The 15534-nt window shown below is 33.6% G+C and overlaps 1 protein-coding gene across 1 annotated transcript in view; it reads right to left on the reverse strand.

The window, feature by feature from the left end:
* Positions 1-13577, reverse strand: part of LOC129222961 (homeobox protein Hox-A5-like) — a 92619-nt gene extending 79042 nt beyond the window's left edge. The window contains exon 1 of the mRNA XM_054857524.1: positions 12794-13577. Within this exon, the coding sequence (XP_054713499.1) occupies positions 12794-13400 (607 nt within the window). The 5' untranslated portion in view covers positions 13401-13577. The remainder of the gene's footprint in view (positions 1-12793) is intronic.
* Positions 13578-15534: the final 1957 nt, after the last annotated feature.

Raw genomic sequence — 15534 nt, forward strand, 5'->3', positions numbered from 1 at the left:
TGATACTGCGTATTGTTGTCGCACGCCAGCAATTTGGGGTGCGCTGCTTCACTTTTCCAACTGTACCGTAATTTGGTGTGAAGACCGACTTCTACAGTACACACATGCCATAAGGACCCGTTTATAGGGTAGGCAACCATTCACAGCACAACAACACATTAACACAAAGAAAGGACAAGGACAGGAGAAAGTACGTCTATGACCGAGACGGGATTCGAACCCGGACCTCCCTGTCACAGTCAGACATCACTGACCACTAGACAAGGCAGGTGGCGATACTGCGCATGTCCATGGCAATATTCAACTTTGTTTCTTCGATAGGCACTGCATTTGTATCCCTACTACTAATCTCAAGCACAAATCTCTATTAGTAGATTTATCTTCAAATGATGAAAATTGTAAATTGGAAATGATTGAAATTGTGGGGAATTGGAAATGATTGAAAATCGCAAAGATTAGGGGTATAAATAACCAAAAGTTCTCCGAGAAATTGTCTCTTACTTGAATGTAATCTTATCGTATAAACTACGATTTAAATGTAACACAATGAGCTCATTTGTAATGGAAATACGCATTAACGTATACTGAATAATATGTAAGTTAATCTACAGTTAACAAAGAAATTAAAGAAAAGGAATTAAAAGAAATATGTCAACAATTGCTTTGTTATTAGTAAACTTATACAGAAAGCCTAAAAATTCGAATTTTATTCTATATATGCTATTTTTAAAAGAAATGGAAGCCCTAAATATTCATGGCTCCCTGGGCCTAGGCTCAACTATCCCATACGCTTTTTGATTTTTTGGATACTACTCGTTTATTACCTGATGCAGCGCGAGCATTCTGTATTATAAATTTATTTTCACAAACTATTGTCTTTGAGTATGGCTTTGAAAATTAATTTCAAAAATTATCAACTGGTTTCCTGTAATGTTTTTCTCTGTACATCTAAATCTAAGCATACTTCGAACGATTTATCTTGGTGGTTGCTAATATCAGGGCTGCTGAGTCGGAGTCAGAGCCTTAGATTCGGTGTGTAGGACTCATTTTTGGGTAAAAGAGTCGGAGTCGAAGGCTTTAAATTTCTAATCGTAGTCTATTATCTTCCGTCTGAATATACAGCCCTTGCAAACATTTGATTTGCAACTCAACGAAAGAAAGTTTTTTAATATATGGTCTTGAAGATATTTTCTACGAATAACTAAGTCAATGCTGCCGGCAAATGAAAAAAAAAAAAAAACTTTACAATAAGATATTACATTATAATGCATTTTTAAAAAAATATTGCCCAATAATTTTCAAATAAAACAAATTCCAAATCAATTTCCAATAACTTAGTAAAACTATTAAAAGAAAGCTTTATTTAAATGCATTTGATGAAGATTAAATAACTTATCAAGAAGGATTTATCCCCAGAGATTTCATTTACTCCAAAGTCTAGCATTAAATGTCAGTGATTAAGAAATCATTACACAGCTTTTTTCACCACCTATCCAATATTACAGAAACAATTACCCGGTAATGTGGTCTATTATGAGCCTGCCACTTCACTGGCTAAAGAGAGTTGTTACCATACCGGTTTAAGGTCAAAACCAAAGCGAACGGTCAACGTTTTTGACCTCAATTACTGTTGAAGGATAGACTCCATTCCGGGTTATCTCAAAGCAAAAATTATGTAAATGGAAGACAGGTTTGCACATCAGAAGAGAAGAAGTTTAAGGAGATTGTATTCACGTACATTTAGCGTTTTTTATGTGCTTCGTTTCGTGATTAAGTTGTATACAGTTCCGTTTTTATGAATGGGCCCGTAGGAGATACCCAGGGGCATAATGTATTGGAAAGTACAATATTCTGTGAAAGACCGATATCTGGTAAATGTTGACATTCGCCAGTGATTTCCGACACTATCAGGCCAAATACGTCAGTGGAAGCTTGATTATTTATTTACACTTTTACACTTTACGCAGTAATCGTCAACATTCACCAATTTCGCTTTTTTTTTACAGTAACGTGATGGGGTTTTGTGAATCAACAGTCCTACTTCTAGTGGAGGTTCTTCATAAAAGACAGTAAATGTACATCTATAACCATATTACCAAACTAGAATTGGTAATGTAGCAAAAAATGTGGTGGATTTGACTTGAACCCTCCCCCCCCCCCCAGGCACGTAGCTAGAACTTTGTTAAGGGGGGTCCAAGGTTGCACGAACTTCAAAAGAGGAGGCATGCTAAAGCAGAATTAGTAGCTGATAATTAAACAAGACTAAGATAAATCCAATTAAAACTGATCATTAAAATATGATAATTAACTGAAATTAATTAAATAATTGAAATTAATAGTGTCATTAGTTAAAATTAGTTAACAAAAAGTTTATGTTAAGTTATTAAGAAAAGAGAAAGAAATAAAGAAAACCACGCCAATGAGACTGTGGGATACGGCGGAAGTGGCAATAAATGCTTGTTTTTACTTTGCCAATGGCAATTTGATGGACCAAGGAGAGGGGCTGAATTTCAAGGTCACAGGACCCAACTGGTTTGAAAGTCGAAAGGGACACTTCCCCCGTTTCGGACGGAGTAGGTGACACAGCAAAAAGCAGACGAAAATTGGGAACCTGTATTTGTTGCACGAGGTTCTCGTGTTCTGAATTGACTCAAGCGCTGGGAAAATTGCCGATTACTGGGAATATTTAAGGGGAGAGAATGCTGCGTTTTATAAAATCATTATCTTTCGGAAAAATTTTGTTGATGCGAGATGCAACAACTGAGAAAAAAGGAGAGGGGTCTTTCGGGAAGGGGGGGGGGGGGGGTCCGGACCCCATGGACCCACCCCTTGGCTACGTCCTTGCCATCCCTCCCATCAACGTACTGTTCAGGGGGACCAATACAGGTGTGACTAGTCAACGGTCAGAATTTTATTAATCAGGAACCGCATGGTAAGTTACTTTGATATCAATGATTTGAATAGAATAAGTGGGTTTTGGGTGGATTACCCCCCCCCCCCCCAATCCTCCATCTCGCTGCTGTCAGACAGTAGTTGGATACATTTTTTGCTTACATCTTTAAACAAAAACAGTCTTATAGCGATCCAAATAGTATCGATAATTGATCATTTCAAGGTTTTTGAAACTCCCGAAGTAAGTAACTGAACTTGGAAGAAATGAGCTATTGCCATCGATTCGCGAAGATGATTAATATTTTACTTTATACTTGGTGGACAAAGAGGACTGCTGATTCACTTAACATGTCAAATGCACAATCAAGCAGTAATGTGACTCTATAAAAATTTAAAGTAGTTGTGAGAAATCTATGATGACGTTTCTATCAATAAACAAGACCGAGGAACAAAACCGCTTTTTATTCAACATTCAAAAAAAAAAAACAACATTCCCGACTTTTTCTAAATAATGCATTACTAAATTATTCAGAACTTGACGCCCTTCATTAAATCTGTTTAACACGGTCATTTAATCATTTTGAAAATGGTAACATAGCGGTAGTTTGGAAGCTTGTTGGAGGAGAGATTGCTGCACGTGTTCTATTTATTCAAGGACATTTTAGGCACGATGCTTTTAATCATGTTAACGTGCAATTCGAAATAATAGTTTTCTCTTCTCAATGTCGAAAATGTAGGGGGAAAAATTGCAAGATAAAGCATTGGAAAACGTAATAAGTATCATAATTTGTTTGTCAACGCCGAAATAAAGGATTGTGGTAGTTATTCAAGTCCTACTGACAACTGCAAAAATAAATCTATGCTTCTCAATTTTTCTTTGAAAAAACGACTTGCAATTAATCTTCATGGGACAAGAAATATGAATACTTGAACCTCTCAGTCATACATCCTCTTTTTTCTTTTTTTTCTTGTTTTTTACGACTTTTTACTATGAAAATTAGAATAGTTTAGCTTCAAAAAATAATTAACTTTATTTACTTCGTGAACTAAACGAATACCCCTGATTTGTGCATAGGAGAAAATTATGTTAGGATATCGGATTGATTAATCCATCGATACATTATAAAAGGAAAAAAAAAAACGATTTTGATGTTTTCGAAAACGAAAGTGAAGTTTGAGAATGAGGGAAATGAACGGTTGACTATAAATTATAAAATTGTTATTTTAAATCAGTTTTAGGTACGAATGATAGTTTAATTTGAGCTTGAATTAACAAAACTCAAACCACTGCAAATAAGGAAGCATACAACAACAAAGATAAGCACACGAACAATTTGCGAGTTATATGTTCAATTTAATTTGATTGTAGAAAAAAGAGAACCAACCACCTGTTTCAATTTGAGAAGACTGTTTGAAACTAGTTAACTTTTAAATAATAATTTAAATAATTTTAGAAAAAAGAGGAAAGAACTCTATATCGTTAATTATTTGAGAGAAGATGAAAAGGTTCTAAGGTTAACAGCAACCGCGTTTCGTTCAAATTGTCTTTGACCAGATAAAGACTTTAACTCAGTTTCAATGAAAACTTTTTTTTTTCAAACACTAATTGCGAAAAGGAGTATAAAACTTCTTTTAATAAATTGATAAAATATTTGATTACGTGTTGAAAGAAGAAGCTTTATTTGATCACACTACACTACTATTAGTCTAGTTTTTTCTTTGCTGTTTTTACACTGAATCAGGAATGTTTATGAGCTTACTAAAAACGAAAGCGTTTTAGAGAAGACAGTTGCAAGGAACAAAAAGTCATGGCTTTTGGTTCGGTCAAAGTTTTGCTTAAAAATAATTATGCAATTTGAAGGAAGAGTCATGATAAAATGCAATTTAACAGAAGGTTTAGTTATCTTATTTTTACACCACGCAATATGCTCACAATCACATTTTTCTTTTAGCAAAAATGACACAGTGATTGAAGAAAACCCCTTCTTTTTTAGGATCTTCCAAATGGCTGAAGATGTTTTAGCAAATGGCTAAAATTTTATGGTTTGACTACAAGGCCCCACACGAAAAAATGTTTGCTCTATTGTTCTTCAATATTTTAATCAGGCGTTTTGAGGAAGCATAAGTTTTAAGGAACGTTTATCTTTAAATAGTTACTCTGTCAGTCAATCGAACAATCCCTGGGCCTACATTATAAGCGGCCTAAAAAAAGTACTTCAAATATCTTTATCTAATTGGAATCCCTACAATCGATCAATGATCCAAAAAAAAATACGTTCCTTATCCCTCTTACCCCGTGGCGCCACCTGAAGTTAGTTGAACCAGCTAAGAAATACCTATTCAGTTTTGGATGACAGCTTCATTTTCCGTTCAATTATTTTCATCAGGTAATACGTAATCACAAAATTGAAAAGGAAGATAGTGATAGTTTAACAACTAAATATTATTGACTTATTCAATTTCCAATTATAAGAGCCATAATAAACTCACTATTTAAACTCAAATTTGTTCGAAGTTTTTAACTAAAGTAGAAAATTATTCCTTTTGGTCAAAATGTAATTTAGTTATTAATTTTTTGGAAGATTTTTTCTACAAAGGTAAACAAAATCTTTTTTTTCCCATTCGGTAAATTCTGTAACAAAATCAAGATTGAAACATGTTTCAATGACCTGAATTCGCTTTCCATCTTTTTGAATAATTTGACTGATGAAAATCACCATTAACTAAATCCAACAATGAATGCACATATTTCATTGCAGTTCGATTTATTGAATTTGATTAACTTTCCTAAGAGGGCTTCTTAAGAGGGCAGATGTTTAAGAAACTTCATTTCGACAGGTTTTAATTAAAAAAAAAAAGAAAGAAGAATAAAAGAAAAAAAAAGTGCTAAACTTATTATAAGCTGAAAAAGAAATAAGTACATGTTTTAGTTTAAACACGATACTACACTGCTGTGTTGGAGTCATATGCATGCATTGAGGATTACAATAATTTATTTACGATAGCAGACCGTTTGCGATGCTTTTTGAATACTAATGTGGTTGTGTCGTTAACAGTGCTAAATAATACTTGGGGCACATTTAACACAACCCATTAAGCTATTATCGCATGTTTCAACGAAAATAATTTTGTTCAATTAAGACAGTCATATAATTTTGCTTTCAGTGGAGTTAATTCAAGCTTGACAAGTCAATTTAGCACTTATGTACATCAATTTAAAGATTAATTAAAGTGTTAAATAATACGGAGAATTAACTCTGGTCATATTAATTTATTCTAATGAAATAATAATCATAATAGTAAGCAATTTTTGTTAATTTGGTTCATAATTGCTGAATTGATGTCAATTTATTGCTTGAAAGCTTAAAATATATCTTTTGCGGATGTGCGATTTTGACAGCCGCTTTTTTTTAAATTTATTTTTTGACATTTATAATTAATACAGAATTAGAAAAATTCTTCTTAAAAAATCTCTTTCTAAAATTTACGAGAGCAAATTAATTTGACATTAGATTGGAGTGTACTTTCGCACGGACACGATTTTCGCAATGCATAATATATTTAACAGATTTTCTCACTGCACGTTACGTTTGGCATTTGAGGATTGAGAGAAAAGATTGTTGTGCATCGATTGGCTATGAATGAATTTTCCGCTCCCCCCCCCCCCCCCAATCTCTCTGCACTAAACCATACTATTTAAAAACTACTTTCGCCTATGTGCAAGCCTTGGCACCCTCTTTTAAGGATCTTCTAAACCCCTGCTGGAGCTGAAACGTTAAACGAATTTCACAAGAATGTCGAGCTTTCAAAATAATATTTCAAGCTTTTAGTGAAACTCACAAATGTAAAGGTTACATACTTTACTGTTTTTTCTTATTTACTTTCTTTTTTTTACTCCTAATTTTTTCTTCCGTAAACTTTTTTGGGTATTGTGATAGTAAGTGATAAACATGAGAAACATATAAACATATTTTTTAAATATGGTCATCCAGTGGTGAAGACAGGGTTTTGTTTAGGAGGAACTCAGGGTCTTACGTCAATGAAGCATGACAATGTTTTTCATTAAATCTCTTTCTTAATCCACTCGAAATTTTCAGACGCGTTTTGAGAAAATCTGAATCAAATGTCTGTAAAAAATATTAAATGCAGCAAAATTTCTTTAATTTTACGGGGAAGGTTTTTTTTTTTTTCATCTGAATCAATTTTAAAGATTTTAAAGAAATTGTTGCAAAAAATAAATAAATAGATAAATAAATAAATAAAATAAAATAAAGTAAAAAAAAAAAACAATGTTAATTAATCTCACAGGCAGAGATATAGGTAGGGATATGTTTTCCCATTGCATGAAAAGATTCTTTTGACATTTTTTAGAGGAGTAAATTTCTTTTGGAGGAATTAAATATACGAAAATCGTAAGGACCATAGCAATAATCAATTGCATAAAAAATTAGCTAATAAGAATGAAATACAGCGGAGAGAGACTAGATGTATACTATTTTGATTTTTAACATTAAAAGTGGTTGAAATTTTTGGATTAAAAAACTAAAATATTTAAAAATATTCTTATCATAAATTCTATTTGATTTCTTTTTACACTATGCTTTTTTAGTTTATTTTTTTTATGAATTTATTTATTTATTTTTAAATTAAACTGCAATTCGGGAAATTACACTTGAAAAAATTACTTTCGGAATGTTTCCGCTTTGCAATGCGTGAAATATATACGCTTCTAGAAACGCTAAAAATATCCCTGCTCGCAGGACTCTTTTTTTTTTTTTTACTCTCTATTTAATGTTTGGAAGAGTGACTCGATTGACAAAAATCCCAACAAAATATAAATTGGTTTTATGTTTAAGATTAAATTACCCATCCATCTTATCAAGTAGTATTCATTGCGATCACAATGGCACAGAAAAAATTTCTTACGCCGACGAGAGCTATTTGCAATATTTTTTAAATTTTTAGCACATACTTTACATTATTTCAGTAATAGGCTAAATGAATATGTTTCAAAGCAGTGTTAAAGTATAGCAATATTGTCCACTTCTTTAATTTTTTTTTTGCAATCTATTTAACGACAAGGAACTAATTAAAGTGACAAAAATATTGATAAAATGTATTAATTCGTCATTGGCTTTCAGTCTTTCGATTAAATTACACATCAAAAAGGGTTTCGTGTAGAAAAATAGGCATTCCAGACAAAATGGGAGAGAAAAAAATATATATATATAAAGTTCTTACTCCTACAGGGCTATCAGCAATAAATTTTAAATTTTATTGCAGAATCTTTATATTTAGGTAACTTAATATATCATAGAAAAATAGTCAAGTATAGCAATATTGTCAATTAATATCACAGGAAGAATATATTTCATACTCTCAGTTTAATGCTGAGGAAAGTGACTCAAGTGACAACAATCCCAATAAAATATAACATTTTACGTCATTGGCTTTTATTTTTTCGATTAAATTACACATCAAAAGCGGCTTCTAATAGAATAATAAACATTCCAGACACAATAGACAGAAGAAAAAAAAATCCCGTAAAAAGTTCTTTTCCGATGGATTCTCTTCTTTCTGGAATAAGCTCGAAATAAAAGGAAATCTTGTAAAAGGCGCGTGCCATGGTTACAGCCGTTTTCCAAGGGGGGAATTTTATAGCGGTCATAAAACTGCCGGCGCGGCGTTCCAATTGGATCCAGGAGCTGAGGAAACGGTCTAAACTGCCTCCCTCCATGCAAGCTCTGACAAAATTATGGCGGCGCGGATACTTTTATAGGCCTAACCGAGCCGTTTTATGGGCTTTGGGAGGAGAGGAAGCCTTTCACTGACAGCGCTCAGGATATTTACGAGCCCTTTCGGATGTAAAAGCAGCGTCCGCGATCCACATTGCGGCCAGTTTGTGGCAGGATTGGCTCCAGGATGGAATTCCTGCCGAATTCTCTTGCCAGGAAAAAGGCGAACGGAGTTTTGCCGACGGAGCTAGGCCTAAACGAACGGCGAACGACAATGGCGGATTGTTGTGGTTCTGCTATCCCGTGATTGCGTTCATCACAGTTCGTGATTTATCGATAGATCGGTTGTTTTGCATGCTAAGATAGCCCAGCAGCCGTTCAAACCATGGTGACTCATTTGGAGGATGAGACGGTAGGAATATTTAGTACTCAAATCCATTATACTAATGTAGATATCATTCGGTATATAGCTAGTTTGTTTATGTGTGACATGTAAACAACAGCTTTTTTTCTCTTCTCGGTCACTATAAGTCCACGTAATATGCGAAATTTTTTGCATTACCAGGTATTTTACGCGAAAATTCAATGGAATAACAGGTTATCGATTGTATCAATGTGGATAAAATTCGATACTAGCTATTTTTTATGTATTGCATGTAAACAACAGCTTTTTTTTCTGTACTGGATCACTATAATGCACAAAATTTGCGTAATTTTTGCAGTAGCAGATATTTTTAGCGAAAATTCGATGAAATAACGGGCAGTGGACGTAAAACTGACGCACTAAACTACAAACAATGCTATGTCAAGAAAAATCAATTTCTTTCCGCTAAAAAATTGTTACATTTCAAAATTCCAATATTTTCTCTAATATTGAAATGCAAGTAGAAATAAATACTAATAGGGCATACATTTTACGCAATTTATACAAGCAATTTCTATAAATTGTCATCAAATGCTAGAAAAAACGCCTACATCAGGAGAAATTTCGAAAGAATATACTAACTTCTGATCGAATTACATTTGCTGCTTATCTTAATTTTTCATTTAAGCTATACATTTCATTCCATTTTTCTAGTTAAGCTAATGTGTAACATGGGGAACAGTGTCAAAGAAAAGTTAATCGAATTAAAATAAATAAATCGTATAAAAACATTCGCATGTTGTGTACAAGAATATACATCATGCTAAAGGTATGTATGGCATTTATATAAATTATGTACGTTTTATTTCTTGTAGAGTTGATATTGATATATGCTTAGCTTTTAGTTTTTCCGTTAGTTGGAAAATGCTACAAAATAAATCAATAATATGAAATTTAAAATTCAAGTTTTTGAAAAGATAATGTATGGCACAACAAGCTCAAGTATAAAAATTCTGTATGCATTTGGGGGGCGGGGGGCTTCATTAAAAATATCTATGGTTTTTTTTTTTTTGGTAATGTTATACATTATGTACGTTTCATTGGGTAAAACTGCAATTTTTGTTGAAAAAAATGCAGAACAGTGCTTTTTTCCCCAGATTAAATGCTAATGCTTTGTAGTTTTCACTAGGAAATAAAGACATTTTCTTTTTACATTTCAACATATTAACAGCTGTTTTCTTAATGCATAACCTAAACCAACTACAACTGAGCACAACTGTTAGTTACACATAAAATTTTAACGCTTTTCGCTTTGCTTGAAATAATGCAAAAAGTCATGTTCTATTTACAATTAACTAACATAATAAATGCTCTTGAAAAGACAGCAGATATTATTTTAATTGCTTCAGTTATATAATTTTATTTATGTATTATCCAAAGAGTGCTTTAAGCGTGTAATTTTAATTTATGCATAACGATTTTATTTCAACTGGTTCAGTAAGCAACAACGGCAAAATTAATGCATAAAATTATGGATTAATAAACAAAACAGTACAATGTCAATAAAGCACAAATAAGCAAAAGTATAACAACCAGCGAAGTCGAGAGCACATAGAACGTCTTTTTCAGCGAAACGAACAATGTAAACAATTAAAAATGAAATTGACATCTTATTTGTGCAATATAAACATTGTATTGTTTTACTGCTGCTCAAATAATTTATGTTCAATTAATGAATAAAAAGCATTGTTTTATTGAATTTTGCCTAAGTAGTTATTTTACAAGTCGTAATTATTTGGGAAAATTTGGCAGATTCAGCAAATAATTTCCAATCGATTAATGCATCAGTCTATTGAATTCAGGCTATTGCATTATTTTACAGGTCGTCATTATTTGGTGGAAATTTTGGAAACAGCATTGTTTTACTGTTGAGCAAATAATTTCCAATTAATTAATTTATTAAGTCTATTGAACGCAGACTATTGCATTATTTTACAAGCAGTCATTATTTGGAAAAATTCGATTTAGATTCTGCTGCTAACCGAAGTTTTTCGTTGCAGATAAAATCATTTGTTTATGTTAACTTTTTTATTCTTTTCACACAACATTTGTAGTATTTTCTTTAAAAGTAATGTATTTTCACAGATATGTTCTCAATTGCATGAATTATATGCTTGAAATATGGTGACTTTGTTTTTAAATTTGAATTTGAAAATATTTCATTGACATATTACATTTTATCTTTTTACCCCTTAGAAGAATTTTTTATAAAAAAATAAGTAAATTAAAATATTAATGAATCAGTATAATATATCTTGTAGTCTTTCAACATGTTAACTTGGCTTTCATAATTTTCATCTGAATCGTAAACTTATCGAAATCAGCAGTTTTTGTTGTTGTTGAATTTAGTAAATTATTATAAATCACATTATAACTTTGGTGAACACAATTATACCTTAATGTGAAGAGAGACCATTTTGCTCAAAGAAAAGGGAAGTTAAAAAGAAGAGTTTACCTTTTTAATTGATTAAATTTAATTCATATTCGCTTTATTTATTTAATCAATTAAGAGATTTAAATAATTTAAAAAATATTACGTTTCTTTTTCTTAATTTATTGTTTGGAAATGTGTTTTTTTATCAATTTAATAAACTATACTAATTCTAATATTTTTTTACTGTTTACAAGTTTACAAAGATCCACAGATAAAACATCTCGAATTTATACACAGCATAGGTTTGTTTCTAGAGCAAAAAATTTTCACTCTTCGTGTGAAAGCTTGAGTTTGAATTGTGATTGCTCTAAGATACTTTGTTGTTGTTTTGAATTTTTCTGAATTTACATATATGCATTTGTTTAATTTATTTACTTCTACTTTCTCCTTGCCAGATATTTTTACATTTCTGTACCTTTCAACTTTCAAGTAATAAGCACAGTTTTTACTGATAAATTGCTGATCAATGCCTGCATAGTTTGGAATGAAACTTGTACTGTTTTCTATTGCTATTTTTAGTATGCTCAGAAATTTGCTTGGGAGTACAGTGAAAAAACAGGAAATTTTAATTACGATCCTGAGATTTTTCTGGTATTATTTTGGATACTTTATGTATGTAAATACTCGAGTTAAGATAGTTAAGAGCCATTCACATGCCTTTTTGTTTTATTGCTGTTACTATCTTTATTATTATTTTGCTTATTTCATTTATTTATTTATTTATTTTTAGTTTTTCAGATCTAAATAACAAATACAGCTGAAGTAAGTTCTAACTATATTGTTTTAAATTGCTGGTAGTAGATAATTAGTATCAAAAAGTCATAAATGCGATTCAAAGAGACTTGCTTTCTTCAAAATAATAGATTAATTTCAGCAACGTGATTTTTAATTTTATTTATTGCGTATTTAAATTATTAATTACGCATTTTATATTTAGAATTGTGGAAGCAAAAGTTGTACATTGGTAAAATAAAAAGAAATAAATAGAATAAGTAGATAAACCGAAAATAATATGATAATTTTTGTTTTAAATTAGATAAGATTTTTTTTTTTTTTAATGTAATGAACTGAGGTTTTCTGTAATGTATTTCTGTAAACTTCAATAAGGATTTGAGAGAAATGTTTTCCTATCAAATGCTTCATAGGGAACAAAAATTGTCATTGTGTATCGAAAACGATTTTCATGGGTGCACAAAATCTTTGTTTTAATCATGTTACTTTTATTTTATTCCAGCAGTATGACTTTGGGTACTTCGTTCTCCCCAGACCTGAGGAAGAGGAAAGATGAGGTAAAAGAAACTGACTTACTTTGACCAACATGAACTTTTCTCATCCAAGGGTAGATCTGGGGTGGGTTTGAGGGATAGGCTGTTTTCTGCTGTCCCTGCTGAGTCGTCTGCGGGGACGAGGCATCTTGTGGTGTCGTCTGCTGCTGAGGGCTGGCCTGCTGCTGGTTCGACGACTGCTGCTGGGTGGGCACCCCTTGCGAGTGCGTGGGTGATGGGTGCTGTTGTGACCTCGGAGGTTGAGGGGAGGTTCGAGACTCGGGGCTCCCTGGAGGGGGAGGGTGGGCCGAGCCGCTCGTGGTGCTCAGATCCTGTGGCGAAGCGGCGCTGGGCTCGGCGTACTTGCAGCTCGGCACCGGGGTCACTGAAGGGGTCGGCGTGCGAGGACTCTGGGGGTGGTTCAGGCGATTCTGAGAGCAACTGTTGAAATGGTGGTCCCCTCCGTTCTGGAGGTGGGAGACACCACTGTGCTGAGGGTAGGGTCCGTATTGCTGAACGGGTGAACCAGGCCCACTGTAACAGCCGCCATATGTTTGCACCTGTGGTGTGTAATAGTCCTGGCTTGAAGAGTCTTGGCTTCGCTGGCCGTAGCAAGAAGTTAGAGAGTTCACAAACTGATATGAACTCATTGTCGTTATCAAATAGAAATGTTTTTAAGCTGTCGAAAGTCAATAACGTATAAACTTTTTGTTTTCTTTTTTTTATTCAAAATCAAGCAAGTCCTGTCCCCCTTTTTTCAACAAGTAATCGTGTGAGACTTTTTATCATCTAAATACACGAAATTTCTAACCTGAAGTGCAACATTAAAGAACACTTAATTTTATCAAGTTCTTGAACTTACGTGAGATGCTTTTGTCCTTCAAGATCACGAAATTTCTAAGCTGAAGTGCAACAATAAAAAACACTAAGTTTTATCAAGTTCTTGGACTCACGTGAGATATTTTTGTCCTCTAAAATCACGAAATTTCTGAGCTGAAGTGCAACAACAAAAAACACTAAATTTTATCAAGTTCTCGAATTTCAGCGCAGAATATGTCCAAAATGCCTTTTCAAATGTGTGGCAAGAGGCTAGCTCAACAACCAGCTCATGCAATCAGAACATGCACCAAGTCTGTCGATAAAGCAGCAAAGTGTTCATATCACCAACGTCGACGAAGAAATTCCAACAACTTCAGCCCGCACTGCTAGCGACAACCGAGGCCATGGCCGAGCAAAATCAAAATAAAGTCTGACGGCAAGCCGGCTGCTCTGTGTGGTGGTGGTGGTGGTGATGTGTTCTATCGCAGGTCCATTTGACCAGAGAGCGCTGAGCGAACGTTGCTTGCGCTTCGCGATCGGGCAGTGGACTGGCCGTCTCGTCTGGCGCTCTGCCGGTAAAAGAAGCGAGCGCGCCACCGCTCTCTAGGTGGGCGTAGTGCTTTTGCGATTCGGGCGGGACCAAACGAGAGTGCGTCGCGGGATCCGGCGAAAAGCTCACTCCCTCTTTCAAAAGCCTCGGCTCTGACTGACAGCCCGAAAAGCAACTTTTCCTCGGTGCCCGTTTTTGATCGATACCTTTGCTTCGGCGAATGGCTTCACCCCCTCTTTTTTTACTCTTTTCTTCCTTTCGACTACATTATAATTTCTTATTCCCCGCCGCCCTTGCCACATCAATTAATATACGCCACGCTGCCACCAGTATTATATATCTACTTTTGCTTTATTTATTTATTTTCACGAAACTGGTGTGCCCCCACCTCAACTTCTTCTCGTTTTTATTCTTTCACGTCAAAACGTGACACTGGATTCGAAATACCTCCTGCACTTGTGTCGGGGCTTTCTTTTCTTGCTTTGCTTATTTATTTATTATTTTTCGCTCCCCGCTACGCACACGTGACAGCGTTAAAGTTTGCTTTCTTAGTTTTTAGCCTCAGGATGGCGATTTTACAATTGCCAAGAGGAGTACATCAAATGGTGGAGTGGGGTTGCTTCTGTGACCTTAAAAATTTGATGGATTAGCTTTTAAACACGAAGACTTTGTTAAGGAATTGTAGTATGTACTGTCCGTAAACTTCTCCCTCTTCTTCTATTAGTTCTGGATCGCTCTTTTTGTTCCGTCCTTTTAGCAAATTGGTATTTATATATATTTGAAAGCGTGGTTAATGAAATTTCACCTCTGTAACTTTTCCCAACTTGTTTAATCTCCACCATAGTGAACTGAGTTTTCCCACGTTCCAAATTATTGTTGTGTGGGAAATACAAGGTCGTAAAAAATGTTACGACGCTTTTCCTACTAAATATGTCCCTCTGAAAAATGATTAATAAGGTCCTCCAGCTTTTTATGTAGTAAAATTACTGTACAGTATGCATGTTAATGGAAGACATTTCTGTAATTTCTAAGATTTCCTGTAAATAATAATAATAGCAAAAATAATCATTATATAACCATTATAATAAAATAACGAATATTTGTAAAAATGAAACTTATTTCAGTTCTGAAAACAGGTTCACTGTTTACAAATGATAACAAAAAGTTATCTATAGACATTTTTTTTTTTTTTGTTCAAATATCTAATACCGCAGAACCGTAATAATCATTCGGAATTCCTTTTACGATCATTTAGGTGTCATTCTTTGTGTTTGAAAAATATCGTTTCTTATCAAAAAGCAATATTGTTAAAAAGAGAAAAATTAAAGTAACCATTAAATTGTCACATTTTTAAATTTATTGTATGTTTATATTTAAATTTATGTTCTTTTGCAATCATGTTTCGGCAATAGTAA

Source organism: Uloborus diversus, chromosome 5 (genome assembly GCF_026930045.1).
Source record: "Uloborus diversus isolate 005 chromosome 5, Udiv.v.3.1, whole genome shotgun sequence".
Taxonomy (NCBI): domain Eukaryota; kingdom Metazoa; phylum Arthropoda; class Arachnida; order Araneae; family Uloboridae; genus Uloborus; species Uloborus diversus.